Raw genomic sequence first — 19,372 nt, forward strand, 5'->3', positions numbered from 1 at the left:
TCATTTGCTTAAACTACTAAAGAATATTTAAATATTTGAATCACAGTTTGTAGCCTATAAACTGATTAGTACTACTATTAAATCATTTGTATTGAAGGGATGGGGAAAATCTCCCTCACAATTTGTAAGTAGCCTCTCTTTATCCACACTCCAGTCAGCAACATCCTTATTGAGGGCCCAGTATTGTCTACACTACTTTTCCAGAACACTTAATTTAATATTTCATATTCCAATACTCAATAATTATTTTCCTAAGGTGAGAGCTCTCTACCATACCCATAATGCAACACAACAGTATCTTAGACAAATTTTGCAAACTGAGGACATGACCTTTTGAGGACTCCTCAACTTGGCCATGAGTTATGATGAGAATAAATAATCTATGAAGATAGAATCTGCATTAATGGTTTTCATTATGCCTATTCATATATGTATCTTTAGGTGAAACTCCCAAATATGATGAAATATCTTCAGGCTTCAATTTCTACCACTCAAAGTATCTTTGTTTTTGGCGTTTAGTAGTAAGGTAGCTCCAGTAATCCAGAGCCACTGCCAAGGATCCATCATTCACAGGCAGATTAAAGAGGATGTGGCAGCAACAATAATACAGAGATCTTGGAGAAATTATCTTACGAGGACCCAGATGAAAAAAGGAAAATGTTCCAGCACTGATATGCATACACAGAGGGAGAAGGCGGCTACGCTTATTCAGGTCTGTGTCATCTTGTGTAATTCATATGTGCAAACAGGATATTTTCATTCTGTCCTTGTGTTTATTGATAAAGCAGTCATAATCTGGGGCAAGGAGGAAAAAAGGTTATGTGGCCCATCAAACTTATCTGTGCAATGCCATTTAATTAGTAAATGTATAGTAAATTCCTACTGTGCTGCAGGCCCTCCACTAAACAGGAGGGATATAAAGGGAGGCAAAAGCAATTCCACATCTTGCGAAGCTCTAGGTCTGATGGGGGAGACAAAGGATAAAGCACTATGTACAAACAGGATGCAAGCAGGATAAACTGGAGATAATCACAGAGGGAGAGCACTAGCATTAAGGGGAATCAGGAAGGGCTTCCTGTAGAAGGTGGCATTTTAGGTGGGGCTTAAAGGCACAGATGAGGAAAGAGCGAGATGTCACAGAATCACTCATACTGTCAAGTTCAGTCACACACCAAACTCAGAGTGACCCTCTCTTCATTCTCTGATGCCCTAGGTTGTCATTTTTTCCCCCCAAGGAAGCTCCTGGGAGCTCGGCAACTGACACTGTTTAGCCAGGAATTGAAAATGCTCTAAAATTATAAAATTCTCTAAAATTCTCTAAAAACACTGTATTTGCTTGATGTGGGTCAGCACCAGGACAGAGGTGCTGCAATGTCACCATCAGGCAGGGGTCGCCTGGCTCTAGCTGACCCTTGGGCCCACTGTCTATACCTGACGTTGAATTTATAGAGAGCAAAGGTCCTTCACCAGGGCAGAAAAACTGGCATCTTTGGCAGAAAAATTACAACTTTATTTTCACCAACATTTGGTTCTCCTTGTAATCTTATGGATTTTATTTTATAAATGTTTAAAAACATGATTCTGAGAAAGGATCTATGGATTCCTCCCTCCCCCTCCCTCTGTCTCCCTTTCCCCTTTTCTCTTCCCCTCTCCTCTCTCACTTTCCCTCCTCTCCTCTCCCCCTTTTCTCTCTTCCTCCCACTCTCCACCTCCACTCCCTTTCCCCTTTCCCTCTCTACCCCTTCAATTCTTCTTTTCTTCCCTCTTTTGCATTTCTCCCCCACTTTTCCTATTCTCCTTTCTCCCTTTCTTTCACTCCCTTTCTCCCCATCTTCTCTCTCCCCCTCCTCTTTTCCTCCTCTTTTGCTTCACTCAATAAGCCTTTCACAGTGTACCCCAAAATCAACCCCAAAGGCCAGAGCTGCTATAGTAACAAGGGTCACCCATATTATTATGAATTACCAAGAAGCCAAGACTTTGGAGAGTATACTCAAAGATTACAGAAAACTTCTTGAATGCTGCATCTAAACACAGCTGCCCACCTTCCCCTGAGATTCTCGATAATAACCCCATGTTTCTTTATTACTTTTTAATAAAAGTTGTGAAATGTTTTAATTAATTATGAAATCAGAGACATGGGGGTTTGGGGGGTTTTGTTTGGTGAGGCAATTGGGGTTAAGTGACTTGCCCAGGGTCACACAGCTAGGAAGTGTCATGGGTCTGAGGCCAGATTTGAACTCAGGTCCTCCAGGGCTGGTGCCTTATCCACTGAGTCACCTAGCTGCCCTGACAATGTGTTTTAAAGTAAAGTTCATTGTGCTTGGAAGGAAAGAGGTGTAGTTTAAAGTTTTAAGCATTACCATTGGGGGCAGCTAGGTGGTGCAGTGGATAAAGCACCAGCCCTGGATTCAGGAGGTCCTGAATTCAAATCCAGCCTCAGAAACTTGACACTTTCTAGCTGTGTGACCCTGGGCAAGTCACTTAACCCTCATTGCCCTGCAAAATAAAATAAAATAAACATTACCTTTTTGGATTTTTGAGGCTTCAGATTAAACTATTATGTTAAAAAGGTTTAGGAAGTCTTTAAGAAGATAATCACATCAGTTGAGTTTGGCACATTTTTTTTTTCATTGATTAGTCATGTCCAACTCTTGATGACTGCATTTGGGGTTTTCTTGGCAGGGATGCTAAAGAGGTTTACCATTTCCTTCTCCCAATCATTTTACAGATATATAAATTGAGGTAAACAGGCTTAAATGTCTTGTCCAAGGTCACACAACTAGTAAGTAATCTGAGGCTGGATTTGAACTCATATGCTCCTGACTTCAGGAACTTTTTCAAAAACGAAATTCCACTAAATTCACAAAATTTCCTTCTCTCTAAACATAATACCTCATCTCTTTTTCAAGACTCATGAAATTTATTTTTTCTTAGAAACAATCTTTTCTAATTATCTCATGAGTATTACTTTGGTTTTTAGGATTTGAAATTTGCTTGCACATACAAACACATTTTAAAAAAATTTAAATATCATATAAGCATAATATTCCTGACTGCCATATTATAGCAACTAAGATATGATAATAAAAACTCAGATTTGTGTCATGCTTTAAGGTTTACAGAACGCTTTCTCCACATCAGCTCAGTGAGATAGGCAGTGTTAAGTGTTACTGCCCTTATTTCAGAGATGAATTTGAGACTTAAGAGGCATTAAGCAAATTTGCTTGAGGTCAGCCTGTAAATGCCACGTTGGGAATGTACTTGGGTCTTCCTAATTTTGGACCAGTTCCCTCACCACTGCAGCATGCTAAGGAAAGAAAAAGCTTGGATGCAGTCATATCATAATTATGCTAATAGTAAAATGAAGGGGTTAGCTAATTTGTACAGTATCTGCCAACTCTCAAAGTCCATGATACTATTTTAATAAAATCTATTTATTTTTTGAAGGGCTAAAAATGAGCATGGATTTATTTGTAAAGACTGGGTTTATAATCTCAAGTGTTGCCCCTTCCAAATGTTTAATATTTCCGATGTGTGCTTCAGTTTACGTTTCACACAATCATTTGAAAATTAGCAATTGTGTGTCTTTCTCTATTACTCTCTTCTCAGTTTTTAATAGGTCCTGGAGGATTTGTCAGATCATTAATTAGTTGACCGAGGTTTGTAGTTGAGGGAGTTTTTAAGATTCCATTCTGCTTACCAAGCAACAACTCTCCTGGGTATTCAAGACTTTAGACACATGCAGGCATTTAATTTGTCTTGTAGTTTTAAATGTCACATAAAGTTCAAAAAACAGATCATTGAGCTACTAAACCAAGGTCTGAGATGTTTTATCTTCCTAATGGGATGAGAGAGAATCTGGATTGGGGTTTGATCTATAACCTTATATAACATGCTTTACATTTTTGTTTAGGCAGTTTGGAAAGGCTTCCTGTTACGGAAGAAACTGACCAGAGCGCTAGCTTCCATTAAAAATGAAGAACTTGAGGATGACTATGGAGAAATCAACCTTGATGACTTTACATTTGATGAAGTAAGTATAAACTACAATACAAAATGTTCATTTAAAATAGTGCTGAGTGAAATTTAAAAGCCATCAAAATTTTTTATCATGTAGATGATTGAATTGCCATCATGTATTGCCTCAAATAAACAGGAAAATGCATGTCATTATTTAACACTTTATACCTTTGTTCTCAAGGTAAGGATGTGCTAAGAATATTATCATTACAACATATAGTTTTCTAATCTTTGAGTCTGGTTCTTACCTCATATTTGTATTACTGCTTTGTAATTTATGATAAAGTTTATACATTTTAACAAGTTTAGAACACTTCTGGTTTATTTTCCTTATCAGAAGTATTCAGACAACAAAGAACTATAACTGATTGTATTATAAAAACAATAATATTTTCAAAAGGATCATTAATAATGATAACAAAACAGAGTATAAATTCCCTAAGGGCAGGGATTATTTTCCCCCTTAAAAAAAAGCTAGATGGGGCAGCTAGGTGGCATAGTGGATAGAGCACCAGCCCTGGAGTCAGGAGTACCTGAGTTCAAATCCAGCCTCAGACACTTAACACTTACTAGCTGTGTGACCCTGGGCAAGTCACTTAACCCCAATTGCCTCACTAAAAAAAAAACACAAAACAAAACCTAGAACTAAATTGTTGGGTTTTAAGTTTTATATATTTATATTGCTTCTTCATTTGAAATTTATTGTAGTATAAGATGTAACCTCCACAGAAGTCTCAGTCTGATGCTTCATCATGGCATGTGGCATGAAGGTAACTCTGGGTTCTTAAACACTATGCCACCAGAGCACAAGCTTAGCAGACTCTAAAAATGGGAAAAAGTCTTTACAGGAAATAAACCAAGTCTGTTTCCTGGTGTTCAGCCTTGTTAATCTTAGGGAGGTATAACAGGCCACCTGTGATGAAATTGTTTCTGGCCATGGCAATATATGGAACATGCACATGTGTGCACAGGGACAAAGAGAGAGAGAATGAGAGAGATGGAAAGAAAAAGAGAGGGAAGGAGAACGAGAGGGAGGGGAGTAAGGGAGGGAAGGAGGGGGAAAGAGAGAAAGAACGAGAGAGAATGAGAATGAATAGATGACATAGATATCAGTATAAGTATAGATGAAATAATTATAGATATATATTAAATGTCCCTCCATCCCAGGTGGGGACCCTCTGTTTCTGCAATGATGGTAGCAGAGTGGCAGGAAGGGAAGCAGTAAATTATAAGAATCACAATTTTTAGGCCATCAACAAACCTTAATGTGATTCTTGGTACACTGAATATATTAAATCCTTTTCCAGTAACCAGCAAGTAGATATAGTGCTAAAGGAGGTAAACCCTATTGGTCTTGACATTCTTACTACAAATATAAGAAGAAGCAATGAAGTTATAGCTAAATGAAAGAATGATTCATAGGTACCCCTTCAAGAAAAAAAAAAACCAAAACAATTACTGGACTGCATTTCATTATATGCCCTAAAGTTTCAAGAAGTATTATTCCATGGGATTTGTGGTCTCCATTTATTTTAGTACAAAGTAACAGAAGGCTATATGGCCTCTTGATAAGCTAAAAGAGTCCAGGCATCTGTGAATAAATACTGAAGGACAAAGGAAAATTAATCAACATCCTAAGGAGGGAGAGGACCCTATAGATTCCCAAGAGAGCACAGAACCACAGCAGGATGTTCTTGAATGATTTAAAAGAGAAATTAGAATTTTGAAAGCAGAATTAATAACCTGTATAGCAGAAATACTTGTCAAAATAGAAAAAAATTGAATCCATGCTAGGAAGTCTCACCAAAGAAATAAAAGAGAATAACTGATTTAAAATGTAAGCACATAGAACTGAAGATGATCTGGAAGAACAGAAGCAAAAAGCAATAATGTTAAAAGAAAGCAGACTATGCTAGCAAAGCTGAAATGGCAGTATTTGATGTAGGAGGGATTGTGGGAAGAGAGTCATGCGGATGCATTGTTGGTGGAACAGTGAATTGCTTTAGCCCTTCTGAAGAGCAATTTGGAATTATGCAAATAAAGTGATTAAAATATTTTGTAACCTTTGACCCAGACTTTCCATTATTAGGCTTATACCCCAAGCAAACCATTAATAAGAAGAAAGTTCCCCATATACACCTAAACTTTTATAATAGTACTTTTTATGATAAGCAAAGATACCAAAATATGGGCACAATAAATTTGGGGTGAACACTGGAAGTATAGTCGCATAAATACACTATTGGCACTATGAATTATTCCAAACATTTTGGAAAACAACTTGGAGTTATTCTAAAAAAAAGACCTAAATGTCCATATCTTTTGACATAGGGATCCCACCGCTATACCTACCACAAAGAGGTCAGTGATAGAAAGAAAGGTTCTATAGAAACCAAAATATTTAAAGTAGCCCTTTTGTGGTAGCAAAAAACTAGAAATAAAATAGATGCCCATCAGTTGGGGAATGGCTGAACAAGTTATGGTACATGAATGTAATATAAAATTATTTTGCCAAGGAAATAATGAATAAAGCTAGCATAGAGAATTAGGATTGAACAAATGGAAGATAGTAACTTTATGAGAAACCTAGACACAATAAAGTAAATCCAAATGAATAAAAAAAAAATAGAGGGCAATGTGAAATATCTTGGAAAAACTTCTGACCTGGAAAATAGATCCAGGAGAGATCATTTGAAAATTATTGGTCTACCTGAAAAACATGATCAAGGAAAGAATGTAGACATCATCTTCCAAGAAATTGTCAAGGAAAATTGCCCTGATAGTCTAGAAGCAGAAGGTAAAATAGAAATTGAAAGAATCCACTGATCACCTCCTGAAAGAGATCCCAAAAGGAAAACCCCTAGGAATATTAAAGTCAAATTCCAGAGCTCTCACGTCAAGGAGAAAATATTGCAAGCTGCCAAAAAGAAAGAATTCAAGTACTGTGGAGCCTCAGTCAGGATAGTACAAGTTCTAGCATCTTCTACATTAAAGGACCGGAGGGCATGGAATATGATATTCCAGAGGGCAAAGGAATTAGGATTACAACCAAGAATTATGTACCCAGCAAAGCTGATCATAATATTTCAGAGGAAAAAATGGAACCTCAATGAAAAAGTGGACTTTCAGGTATTCGTGATGAAAAGACCTGAACTGAATGTCAAATTTGACTTTCAAATACAAGGCCCTAGAGAACCATAAAAAATTGGAGTTGGGGAACATACCTGAGGTCATCCAGTGGGTGACTATCTTGTGTCTGAGGCTGGGTTTTGGCTGGGATCCCCCTGTGTCCAGGGTGGATGCTTTGTCCACTGTTTCACCTAGCTTCCCCATGATGACATCTTTAAGGTAAAATTGAGGGGTGAGGGGAATGCATGGGAGGGGAAGGGCAGAGGTAGCATGGTGAAATCCCACATGAAAGAAACAGAAAAGGGTTTATGGAGTGGGGGAAGAGATTCAGGAGGAACAGGGCAGTAAATGAATTTTACACTCATCAGAATAGGCTCAAAGACCTTAATCTCATCAGAGTCGCCTAAAGGAGGGATTAACACCCACATGCCCAATTGGGTGGAGTAATCTATTTAATCTGGGCAGTAAATGAGCCTAACATTGACTCCAAGACCTCAGTCTCATCGGAATTGGCTCAAGGAGGGAATCACATACACAATCAGCACAATCAGTTGGGTGGAGTGATCTATCTAACCCTGCAGGAAAATAGGAGGGGAAGGGGATAAAGAGAAAGGGGTAAAAGAAGGGAGGGCAGACTGGAGGAGGGGACAGACAGAAGCAAATCCCTTTTGAAGAGAGATAGGGTGAAAGAAGATAGATAATAGAGTAAATATCATAAGGAAGGGAATAGGATAGAGGGAAACAGTTAATAATAGTAATCATGGAAAAGAGAAAAGGGGGAAACACTGTATAAAAAATATTTATAGCAACTCTTTGTGGTGGCTAAGAATTGGGAATCAATTGAATATCCATTAATTGAGGAATGACTGAAGAAGCTATGGTATATGATTGTAATGGAATGGTATTGTGCTATAGGAAATGACAAACAGGATGATTTCAGAAAAACCTGGAAAGACTCATATGAACTGATGTATAGTGAAGTGAGCAGAACTAGGAGGACATTGAGCATAGTGACAGAAGTATTGTTTGATGAGCAATTGTGAATGACTTAACTATTCTCAGCAACACAATGATCCAAGACTATTGCAAGGGACTAATGACAAAGCAGACTATCCACCCCCATAGAAAGAACTGAAAAAAAGAGCACTTGTGGATTGTACATATATAACCTATATCAGATTGTTTGCTGTCTTGTGGAGGAGGGAGGAAAGGGTGGGAGGAAGAAAAATTTGGAACTCTAAATCTTATTAAAATGGATGTTGAGGGGAAGCTAGGTGGCATAGTGGATAAAGCACCGGCCCTGGGTTCAGGAGGACCTGAGTTTAAATCCTGCCTAAGACACTTGACACTAGCTGTGTGACTCTGGGCAAGTCACTTAACCCTCATTGCCCTGCAAAAAAAAAAAAAGAAAGAAAGAAAGAAAAGAAAAGAAAGAAATCATGTTGTTGTTCAGTCATTTCAGTCATGTTTGACTCTTTGTGACATGGGAGTACATCCTAGACATGGGGGAATAGTCTATGCAAAGACCCACAGAGAGGAAACAGAATGCTATCTGTGAAGAATTACAAGAAAACCAGTTTCCCCCCTTATACCTGACATGTGAGCTTCTATCCCATATTTCATATTAGCTTATTGTGGATCATAATAATTGATATTCTTTCTCCCAGGTACATGGGCTGTTCATAATTCAGTTCCTGTGGGTCTGGAACCGTGTTTCTTAATCTTTATTTTGTCACATACCCCTTTGGCAGTCTGGTGAATCTAATGGACCCTTTTTTTACAAAAATATTTTTAAATGTATAAAATGTGCCATCTAGATGAAGGAATAATCATATGATCAAAATTCCAAGGTGGGGAGATAAACACTAAATCACTCCACTGACTGGACAGTCATCCTCTGCATTTTATCTTGAGTGGTAAGTTTCCAACGTGGACTTTTTAACAGCTCCCCGTGAAAGGGACTAGTAGAAAGACTGAAGGGAAATGAGTTTAGGAGGAAACATCTGTGTTAGGTTAATTTGTATACATATACACACACACACACACACACACACACACATATGTGTGTGTGTATACATACATAAATATATACACAAAGATATATATATTTTTCTCTTCTAATACAGTGTTTAAAGCTCTGAAGCACAATGCCTGATACATAGTAGGCACTTTGTAAATGCTACTCTTTTATTTATCCTGAATTCAATTTTTCAATGTATTTTTCACCGTCCTCTTCAGTGCTTCTCAGACAGTCAGTGAAGAACTTACCAAGGTTCAAGCAAAATCACAAACCTTTGAAAGAATTAAAAACTCTTGGACAAATCAAACAGCATAACCTGATATTCTTAAAATAGCACACCTCATCTGTCAGGCTGTCTTCTTTTTATTACTCACCGAAGTCTGGACCAGCATTATTGCTCTTGTCAACTGGGTATAAAAGATATGTGCTGGTCTTGGAGAGTGATGTCTTGCAGGTCTTCACAGTTGGGACAGAATTATTCTTCTCTGTGGGCTTTTTTTTGATAAACAGCAGCACCTAGGGAAGTCAGGGGGCTGATTGAATGAGAGCCCCTTGCCTATGAAGGGGAGAGCTTCTTTTCTAAGAGTTTCCACAAGGCTTCTGTCTGTGGTCCAGTCAGTGAGAAGATTTGACTATCTAGCATCTGAATTCCTGAATCGAAAAATTGAATGACCTGTGCTGGGCATTTTCTCTGCTTTGACTGTGCTAATACCAGGTACTATGACCTGACCTGGCTTCTAGGAGAGAACTATGCCTAGCGTTTCAGTTGTTCAATATCACTGGATGTGGCATATATCTCTTCTTTGAAATATGAATGACTTTCCTGAGATTGAAAGTGACTTTTCAGGCAGCTAGGTGGCGCAGTGGATAGAGCACCGGCCCTGGAGTCAGGAGGACCTGAGTTCAAATCCGGCCTCAGACACTTAACACTTACTAGCTGTGTGACCTTGGGCAAGTCACTTAACCCCAATTGCCTCACTAAAAAAAAAAAAAGTGCCTTTTCCAATATCTTAATAATAACAGGGAAAATGTGTAATATCCCTAAGGTTTGCAAAAAGCTTTATGTAAATCATCCCATTTGATCTGGCACAAGACTATTAAGTAGGTGCTTATCCCCAATTTACATATGACTTAAGTGACTTGATTAGGGACTCCGTGCTTAGCACAGTGCCTAGAATAAAAGTGCTTAATAAAGGCTTGTTGACTGCCTTATTTACAAAGGTAATCATATCTGAGTTGGGAATTCAGAATTCTTCCTGGCTTCAAGTATAGCACTTTAGACACTACACTATGTAGCTGCTTATGTGATGATGTGATTGTGCCTTAGACATAACTAGGTGGCACAGTGGGTAAGAAGCATAGGCTTAGAGACAAGAAGACCTGAATTCAAATCTAGCCTCAGGCATTTATTAACTGTGGGACTCTGGACAAGCCTCTTGATCTCAGAATCAGTTCATGTAAATCCTTCCAGGTTTTTCTGAAATCTGCCTGCTTATCAACACAATAGTATTCCATTACATTCATATACCACAACTTGTTTAGCCATTCCCTAATTGATAGGCATCCCCTCAATTTCCAATTCCTTGCCACCACAAAAAGAGCAGCTGTAAACATTTTTGTACCTGTGGGTCCTTTTCCCTTTTTTATGATCTCTTTGAGGAAAAGATGCAAAAGTGGTATTGCTGGGTCAAAGGGTATGCACAGCTTTATAGCCCTTTGGGCATAATTCCAAATTGCTCTCCAGAATGGTTGGATCAGTTCAGAACTCCACTAACAATGCATTCGTGTTCCAATTTTTCCACAGATTCTCCAACATTTATTACTTTCCTTTTTTTGTCATATTAGCCTATCTGATAGGTATGAGATGGTACCTCGAAGTTGTTCTAATGTGTATTTCTCTAATCAATAGTGATTTAGAGCATTTTTTTCATATGGCAATAGATACCTTTGATTTCTTCACCAGAAAACTGCCTGTTCATATCCTTTGACCATTTCTCAATTGGGGAATAACTTCAATTCTTATAAATTTGATTTAGTTCCTGATATATTTTAGAAATGAGGCCTTTATCAGAAAGACTGACTATAAAAATGGTTTCACAGCTTTCTGCCTCTTCTAATTTTGGATGTATTGCTTCTGTTTGTACAAAACCTTTTTAATTTAATGTAATCAAAATCATCCATTTTGTATTTTATAATATTCTATATCTCTTGTTTGGTCATACACTATTCTCATTTCCATAAATCTGAGAGGTAAACTATTCTTTTCTCTCTTAATTTACCTATGGTATCACCTTTATGTCTAAATCATATATGTCTCTGTTTCTCCATATATACACACATAGATCTATATGTGTGTATGGTGTGTGTATGTATTTATATACATATATACATACACACACACATATATATATATAAAAATGTGTTGTATTGATTCCAATAACTGGAAAAAATATGTTGTTGATAAATTTCCTTTCAGAAAAATTTAATATTTGTACAGTAGTGAAAATCGGAACAAGTTTTTTAAGCAATCACTGAGGATTGTATAAATCTCTTGTGGTAAACATAATAGAATAACATATGTTTTAGAAAGCAGTGATATGTTTATTGCTCTTGGCCAAAAGAAATGCCATTTTGGGATAGATGTATTTTTTCAGACATTCTTGAGAGTGCCAAATGTAAGCTTCACATTAGCAAGCTTGACCTTATATAAATCAGTTGTCTTAGTTGTATTTTTTGTTACTTATTAGGCTTATTTTATTCCCTAAATGATTCTTTGTCCTTTTTTAATGTATTAAAATTACCTTTAGGCTTCCAAGACATCTTGATGATTATGTTAATCACAAAAGAAACTAAATAAAATATATATTCTTAAAGCATAGGACTTTAACATGAAAATAAAATAGAAAAACTTGAATAAGTCTAGATAAGTCTTGAATTCTAATTCGAATGAAGTCTTTATCTGGCACCAGACCTCATACAGCTCTTCCAAGAAGTAGACCCTAATTGAGGAAGCTAACAATGTTAGCAGAGACATCTCTTAGTTATAACATATGAGGGGGATCAACCTGGGTTTGCACTTTGGGAACCTACGAAACAACAAAGGAAATACTATAGTAGAGGGGTTGCTGGGATGCTTTGGACAGCTGGGTCTTTAAAAAAAAATTTAAAACAAATACAAAAACCTAATGTACCTACACACATACAGAATTGGTGTCTTCGTGCCTGAGAACCATGTTTTCTTCTATCCTTCCAAAGCCATCCTTAAAATTACATGCTGCTTTTTTTTTTGTGACATCTCAACACCTTTGCCCCTTTAGGGCTGTTATAGATAATCATTTAAGTAGGTTTTACTGGTATAAAAAATGTGAAAGGGGGAAGGAGAGGGACAATATGATATAAGAGATTTGCCTTTGGCTTAGATGTTCCCTAGGGATGATCTTATATTTCACTCTGTCAAAGATTTAAGAAGGAATTGAATATCTGTGTTCTCAATTTTCTGTTGTAAATATTTAAAGTTCCCAGTCATTTAAAAAAATCTCAGACCAGGTAATGTATCGTGATTCAGGTACACAAGATAAAATATCTATTGACCATAGTATAAGGAAATGAAACTATCATAAAATCAAAAATCGCTGCTTTCAAATAACCTATTTTTCCATTTATTACAATACTATCATTTTTATGTTTACATATTTCTATCTCAGTAATCCTCCACTAAAGGCCTATGATGATACTTCACGGTGGACTGCAAGAAGTCATCAATTCTCAGAGACGATGCCAGCTGGGCATGAGCTCTGGAAAGTCCTACCAATTTCAAAACCTATATTAGTATGGTGCCAGTAAATATACCATATGATTGATGGCAGAGATGGTTAGCCATCAGTTGATAATTTTCTAGCTTACAGAAAAACATAATGGTTAAAGTACATGAAGGAGTTAAATTCTAAATTGGTAGAGGTAGCATCCAAATTAATGAAATAATTCAATTTTAAGTATACAATTTTATTAATTTTTTACCTCTATGCATTGTTATTAAAGCACAATATTTCAAAAATAATGACTTTCCTTCACTACACTAAGGAATAATTTATACTAAAGGAACTTTTATAAAGAAATAATATAAGGAAATAAAGGAATAATTTATACTATCTAATTAGAAACTATAGATTTCCTAGTCTAAAAATTCCAAAGGAATGTTTGAAAACATACTGATGATTATGTATCATTTCAATGGCTGTTGAACAAAAAGCAGCTTTGTTTAAATTGAGTTGTGTGCAGGACTATAATTATGAAGGATTATTTTAGGACATAAAACTGTGATTTTATAAACCATTGAATTTCATCACAATATCATTATTATAAGGAGTCAGGCATTTCATTGGCTGCTGTCAGACATCTTACAGGCACAGGAGTAAAAGAAAGTTATTTTTGTTACCAGGGTGCTAATCCTGTCCCTGATACCAGTATTAGAAAAGGGTTTTCTCAAATTTCACATGATCACAAAATATTAAAAAGATATAAATGGAAAAAATTAATAAAAATGGTTGAAAGTTTATTTACATTGTTAAATATGCAGATCCCTTTCAGAATTAAAAGAGCATTTGATCAGTTCTCAGAGTAACTTCTTAGAAGTGAAATGTGATTCTATTATCAACTTTTCTTAAAGAATCACCCAACTACTAGTTAAAGTATATATTGTCATATTAGACAATCCAAGCAATAAATAGTCCCAGTAATTCCATACTAAATTATCCAATGCTAGGATAACCATCTATCTTGGGTTCTGCTTGAGACAGAATACAGCCTAGAAATAGCTCATCAATGGGGGAAAGATGTTCTTAAATTATAGGGGGAAGGGACTTTGGAAGAAGGGCACAGGATCAAAACTAACACAAGGGACAAAGTAGATAGAGGTGTAGGTAACAGGAATCATGTTACTAGTGTAACATAACTAGTGGTAAAATGTCACCACGTAATACATTCCTTCGTGTTTTCTAAGAAACTGTGGTGAAAAGCTGAAAAGTAGATAAGGGAACATTTTTCTCTTGGACTTGACTGGAAAAAAAGAATAGACATTGTTTTCTCTCAGGTTTGAGGGGAAAAAAATATGTCAGCTAATATAGATCAATTTTATAAACTTAGGAGAGAATATATAATCATTTGGATATATTTGTCCCATGCATTCAATTGTGAATAATGATTACATGTTATTTCTAGTGCTTTTTGGAATTATAACTGTCAAACAGATGAAGACACTGAGCAGGGGTCAAAAGTCACATTATAATTTTTTTTTAAAGTTACATTCAATAATCCATTCTGTCATAACATCTCAAAATTGCACAGAACAAAAGCTTCCTGCAAGAAAAAACCTTGATGTATTATGTGAAACCTTTTGCAACATTTACAGCATGTAAGACAGTTTAAAAGAGAATTTGTAAAAGTTATCTAAATGAAACTGATTTTATCAGTGTACTTTGGGACATTTCTTATTCACACAGGCTGCCTTAGAGAAAGAATGGTTCTCTTTGGATTCCACCAACTTCCCTTCCAAAACACAGTCTCTCCCAAATGAGCTGCACCAGCCAAAGGTAACATGTCATGGAAATTTCTTAGTCCTAGATCTTTGTTCGTTCTTTAAGGTTATACTACACTTGGGTGATTAATACTGCAATTTATTGACTTGAAAAACACAATTACTTTTAGAAGCCTCTGACTTCCTCTTCATCCCCAGATGTAATTTTTCATCATGCTTTTTCTTTCATATGCTTCATTTTTTTTCTTTATTTTGGACTTCTTTCAACACTTTATTTCACAGTAGCAAAAAAAAAAAAAAAAAGATGATGGGCTTCAGCTGCATGTTTGGCAATGGCCTAAGAATCACTGGTTGATGCAGTACATTAAAAATACAAAAGTCTGCATTAGAATCGCAACAGCTGAAGCTTCTCAATCAGAGGTCATTGAACTGTAGTATCTGTTATTTATTTGATAAACTTTGAAGTTTTAGTTTTCTGAGAGTTTTTTTTTTTTTGCTTCTTTGTAATTATTCATCTTACTATATGCAAACTATTCCAGAAAGACATACTCCTCCCCTTAACAACAAAGGACATCGATGCGTATAGTTCATAAATTTTCATTTATGTCTTTATAATGAAGCATAGATTACAAATGTTTGGTTGTATTTTCTGTGGCTTTAAGGCAAGCAATTACTATAAATTGATAACAAATTTCAAAATTCAAATGAAACTAAAGTAATGCAATATTTACATTTTCCTTTCTGATAAGTATTCAGGATATTTGTCCTCTGATGACACTTCGCTTAATTTACCATATCATCCAGATCAAGCTTGGCAGTGTAGTGAGAGAGAAAATCCTTTCTCTCCTGAAGACTCTCAGTTTACTGACAGGTAAGTTAAATCAATGTATCTGCAAATGTGTGTAGAAGTAGCTATTATAGCTATTTATAATACAATGAATTAGTTGATGAAAGTTTAGTTTGTTTTTTTTAAGAGACAATTTTGTGAGGATTTTAAAAATTATGTAATTTATAAAAGTTAGTTATATTTTTAAAATGAAGTAGGTTCCACAGCTAGGTTTCTAATAAAATTATTTTCAGCTGGGAAATACTTAAATATAGCTCCCTAGGTATAGATAAGGATTAAAGGAGAATTTCTTTCCGTGCAGCATTCCTCCTCAGAAAGGGATTGAAATATGCTTCAAGTAATTGAAATGTAAACATTTTAAATTGATGGCAGGCTTTTATTACTTTCTGAGATAAAGGCTTCTTCTGTTATTTAAAATAGATTTTATTTCCACGTTTTACAGAGTACAAACAGTTTGCAGTTTCACAAAGAATGAAATGTAATCATACTTTAACTCAGTTGTTACTAGTTCTCTTCTGTTGCCAGATCAGAAAGTCAAAAACTGTCCTCTTCAGCCGATTTCAAGAGCTCAAGAGCTATGAAAATGTCCCTAAGATCTAAAAAAGAAGAAAAAATTTCAGAAGAATGGTACGTTTTCTATATATTCTGTCTACATCATGTTACAAATTAATAGACCAAGATATTTTTAAAAGATGTTCTCTTCTATCTACGTCATGTTACAAATTAATAGACCAAGATATTTTTAAAAGATGTTCTCTTCTATTTCAGTATTGATTTTGCCAAATTTATTTGACAGGTTAAGCTGATTAAACCATATTTCTGTAAATATTTTGAGTTTTTCCATTAATTTCAAATCTTGTAATAGAATCATTTAAATGAGATACAATAATTCTGTTATATATGTCTGTATATCTATGCATATAGACATACAGACATATATACACATTTTATATATGTATACATACATATATACACACATACATATACATGCACATGCCTCAAACCTGGTGTCTATTGAATTGTTTTTATCTATTTTAATATTACCTTTCTTAGGGGCTTTAAAGATATTTCTACTGCTCAGTTGATGCTAAAGAGAGCTCAGAAAATGAAATCCAAGAAAACAAGGCATAAACTAGGTGAGTGAATATTATTAATGTATTTTAAATACCTGTCTTTAATGTAGATTATCTGCAAATATGTTTCTTAAAACATACCTCATTTCAAATAGAGATAGAAATGCGAGGTCAGAAATGATTATGCAGATGTTAATTAATGACTGTACAGAAGAAGAAATATATCAGTAAATTAATGTTATTTTGAAATGGTTGTTTATAGCTTTGCATACAATATTCTCTTAAATAGGAATATTCTAAGTTGTGCAAAAATGAGTATTTTTGTGTCATATTTCTGTTAACCTCTATATTTTTGATGTTTTGTATTTGTTAATTTCCCAAGTTGCTGAGCTGAGAATTTAAGCAATAATATGTCTCCAAGTTGTTTTATTTCTTTTAAATTTGTTGAATCCTTCCTTAAAAATACTCCATGGCATGTACTTCAGTCATTATGTTTTTTAGAATCTTGTTTTGGGGCAGCTAGGTGGCTCAGTGGATAGAGCACCGGCCCTGGAGTCAGGAGTACCTGAGTTCAAATCTGGCCTCAGACACTTAACATTTACTAGCTGTGTGACCCTGGGCAAGTCACTTAACCCCAACTGCCTCACTAAAAAAAAAAAAAAAAAGAATCTTGTTTTACTTGTGGGCTATTTATATAAATTTCTAAGTTTCATGAATGGTTGTTTTAGAGATTTCACAACTTGACACTTGTAGTATGAGGATAATAGACAGCTTCCAAGTATCAGCACGTGGTTTTGTCGAGCTTGGAAAGCATCCAGATGCTTAGTTCCTTCTGTCCCACTTGCCTGACCTGACCACTACTTGTTGCCAGCCTTCCTTCTCTGGACACCTCTTATCACTTCCGTGGATTTGTTGAATGTTCTCAGCTATTTTACAGATGTCATTGGTGGAAAGAGCAGGTTCCTATAAAATTTGATGACTCGCTCTCTGTCTCTGTCTCTGTCTCTCTGTCTCTCTGTCTCTCTCTCTTATTTATGTTTAGTCTTAAGGAAGGACTATAGTCCTGCAAAGTTCCAGATCAAAATGTGTATGAGAGGACTACTACAATATAGAGACTGAACTTTTAGACTATTATCAGCTTCTTTAGCGTTAAAGGTTGAGTAGTACACAAGTTTATGGATAAGAAGATATGTAGAATCACAAAATAGCTGTAATCCTAATGAGCCAGCAAGTTGAAGTAGCCCAATCATTTTATTTTATTTTGACTTTTTACACAGTGTCTCTTGCATTTGATATAATTAATGGCCATCAGTAGGTTGATTATCACTTTCTCAGGTTCAAAGATACAACAAAGTATTCAATTTCCTATATATGTAAACTCAACTGTTAGGGTCATATTTGGATAATTGGAATGGTATCCATTGTTTTACACATTTAAAATATTTGTGTCTATAACATTTTAGAATATTAGTTTGCTTAATGTAAATAAACATGACATTTCTTATCCCATTTGGAACTCCTACTTTCTCATTTGAGCTATCAATGTCTATTAAGTCACAAAGCCCTGTCACCTAAATGCTATCAGGCAAAACAGAGGGGAAAAAAGTGCATTCTTCAAGTCCATCAGGCTGTCTGGCCCATACAGAGAATATTAATATCCAAGAAATGCCTTTTGATTTCTTGATAAATCACTGTGAAAGCAATTTGCAGCAGCAGCAGCCTTGTCATAACTTTCATCATTAACAAAATATACATTGAGTACCATCTCTGAGAGTAGTAAAAGGCTCAGTAGCACCCCTGTAAATTCAAGGAGGAGGCTGTGTGCCTCATTCATACAAGAGCTGATAATTTTTTTTTTTTTTTACCTCACAGCTCTTTTATGCAAGGCATAAAAATACTAGGCCTAAAAACACTAGTGCTTTTCTGAACTGAGGCATAAAAACTCACAAAATGGTTGATCTACAAGGGACTTTAGAGATCATTTTGTCTAACCCTGTTGTTTTACACATAAGAAAACAGTTAAAGAAAGGTACTTGGGGCAGCTAGATGGCGCAGTGGATAGAGCACCGGCCCTGGAGTCAGGAGTACCTGAGTTCAAATCCGGCCTCAGACACTTAATACTTAACTAGCTGTGTGACCCTGGGCAAGTCACTTAACCCCAATAGCCTCACTAAAAAACAACAACAACAACAACAACAAAAAAAATCCCTTAATAAAAAAAAAAGAAAGGTACTTAAGGTCATAAATTCAGAGTCAGAAATACAAATTAAATTCAGGTTCTTTCCTTTCTATTTTGCTGTTTGGGGATGTAACATAGGAAAGCTTCAAGTAGCACAAGAGTGAAGATGTTGACCGGGTATTTGGTCCATCAGACTTACTATTTAGGTCAAGCATTAGATTTTCCTTGCTAAAGTTACAACAGTTTGTGTCAATAATGTTTTGGCACTTGTATGGAATTCTTTAACTGATAATGCATACATACATTGTAAGTGAATTCTTTCTGTAAATTTATGTCATTATGGTTATTTCTATTTATACATCTAGTAAAGCATACACTCATACACAAAAACCCATGTTGTAGATTTGCAGAGACCAAAAGAATTATCAAAAAAAAAAAATTAAACCTTTAGTGACCAGTCACAAGGGGGCATAATAGGGTAACAAATAGATAAGTGCCCCCCATTTCTAGGTTATAATTTCAATTTAAACTTCATAACATTATATATATGCATATTATTATGAAATGTGCA

At 35.6% G+C, this 19,372-nt stretch overlaps 1 protein-coding gene across 1 annotated transcript in view; it reads left to right on the plus strand.

The window, feature by feature from the left end:
• The window catches only part of LRRIQ1 (leucine rich repeats and IQ motif containing 1), a 264,352-nt gene that overhangs the window by 122,659 nt on the left and 122,321 nt on the right, over positions 1–19,372 (plus strand). Inside the window, exons 17-22 of the mRNA XM_043967714.1 lie at positions 520–712; positions 3,914–4,033; positions 14,668–14,757; positions 15,452–15,573; positions 16,075–16,176; positions 16,603–16,685. Coding sequence (XP_043823649.1) covers positions 520–712; positions 3,914–4,033; positions 14,668–14,757; positions 15,452–15,573; positions 16,075–16,176; positions 16,603–16,685 — 710 coding nt within the window. The remainder of the gene's footprint in view (positions 1–519; positions 713–3,913; positions 4,034–14,667; positions 14,758–15,451; positions 15,574–16,074; positions 16,177–16,602; positions 16,686–19,372) is intronic.

Source organism: Dromiciops gliroides, chromosome 5 (genome assembly GCF_019393635.1).
Source record: "Dromiciops gliroides isolate mDroGli1 chromosome 5, mDroGli1.pri, whole genome shotgun sequence".
Lineage (NCBI taxonomy): Eukaryota > Metazoa > Chordata > Mammalia > Microbiotheria > Microbiotheriidae > Dromiciops > Dromiciops gliroides.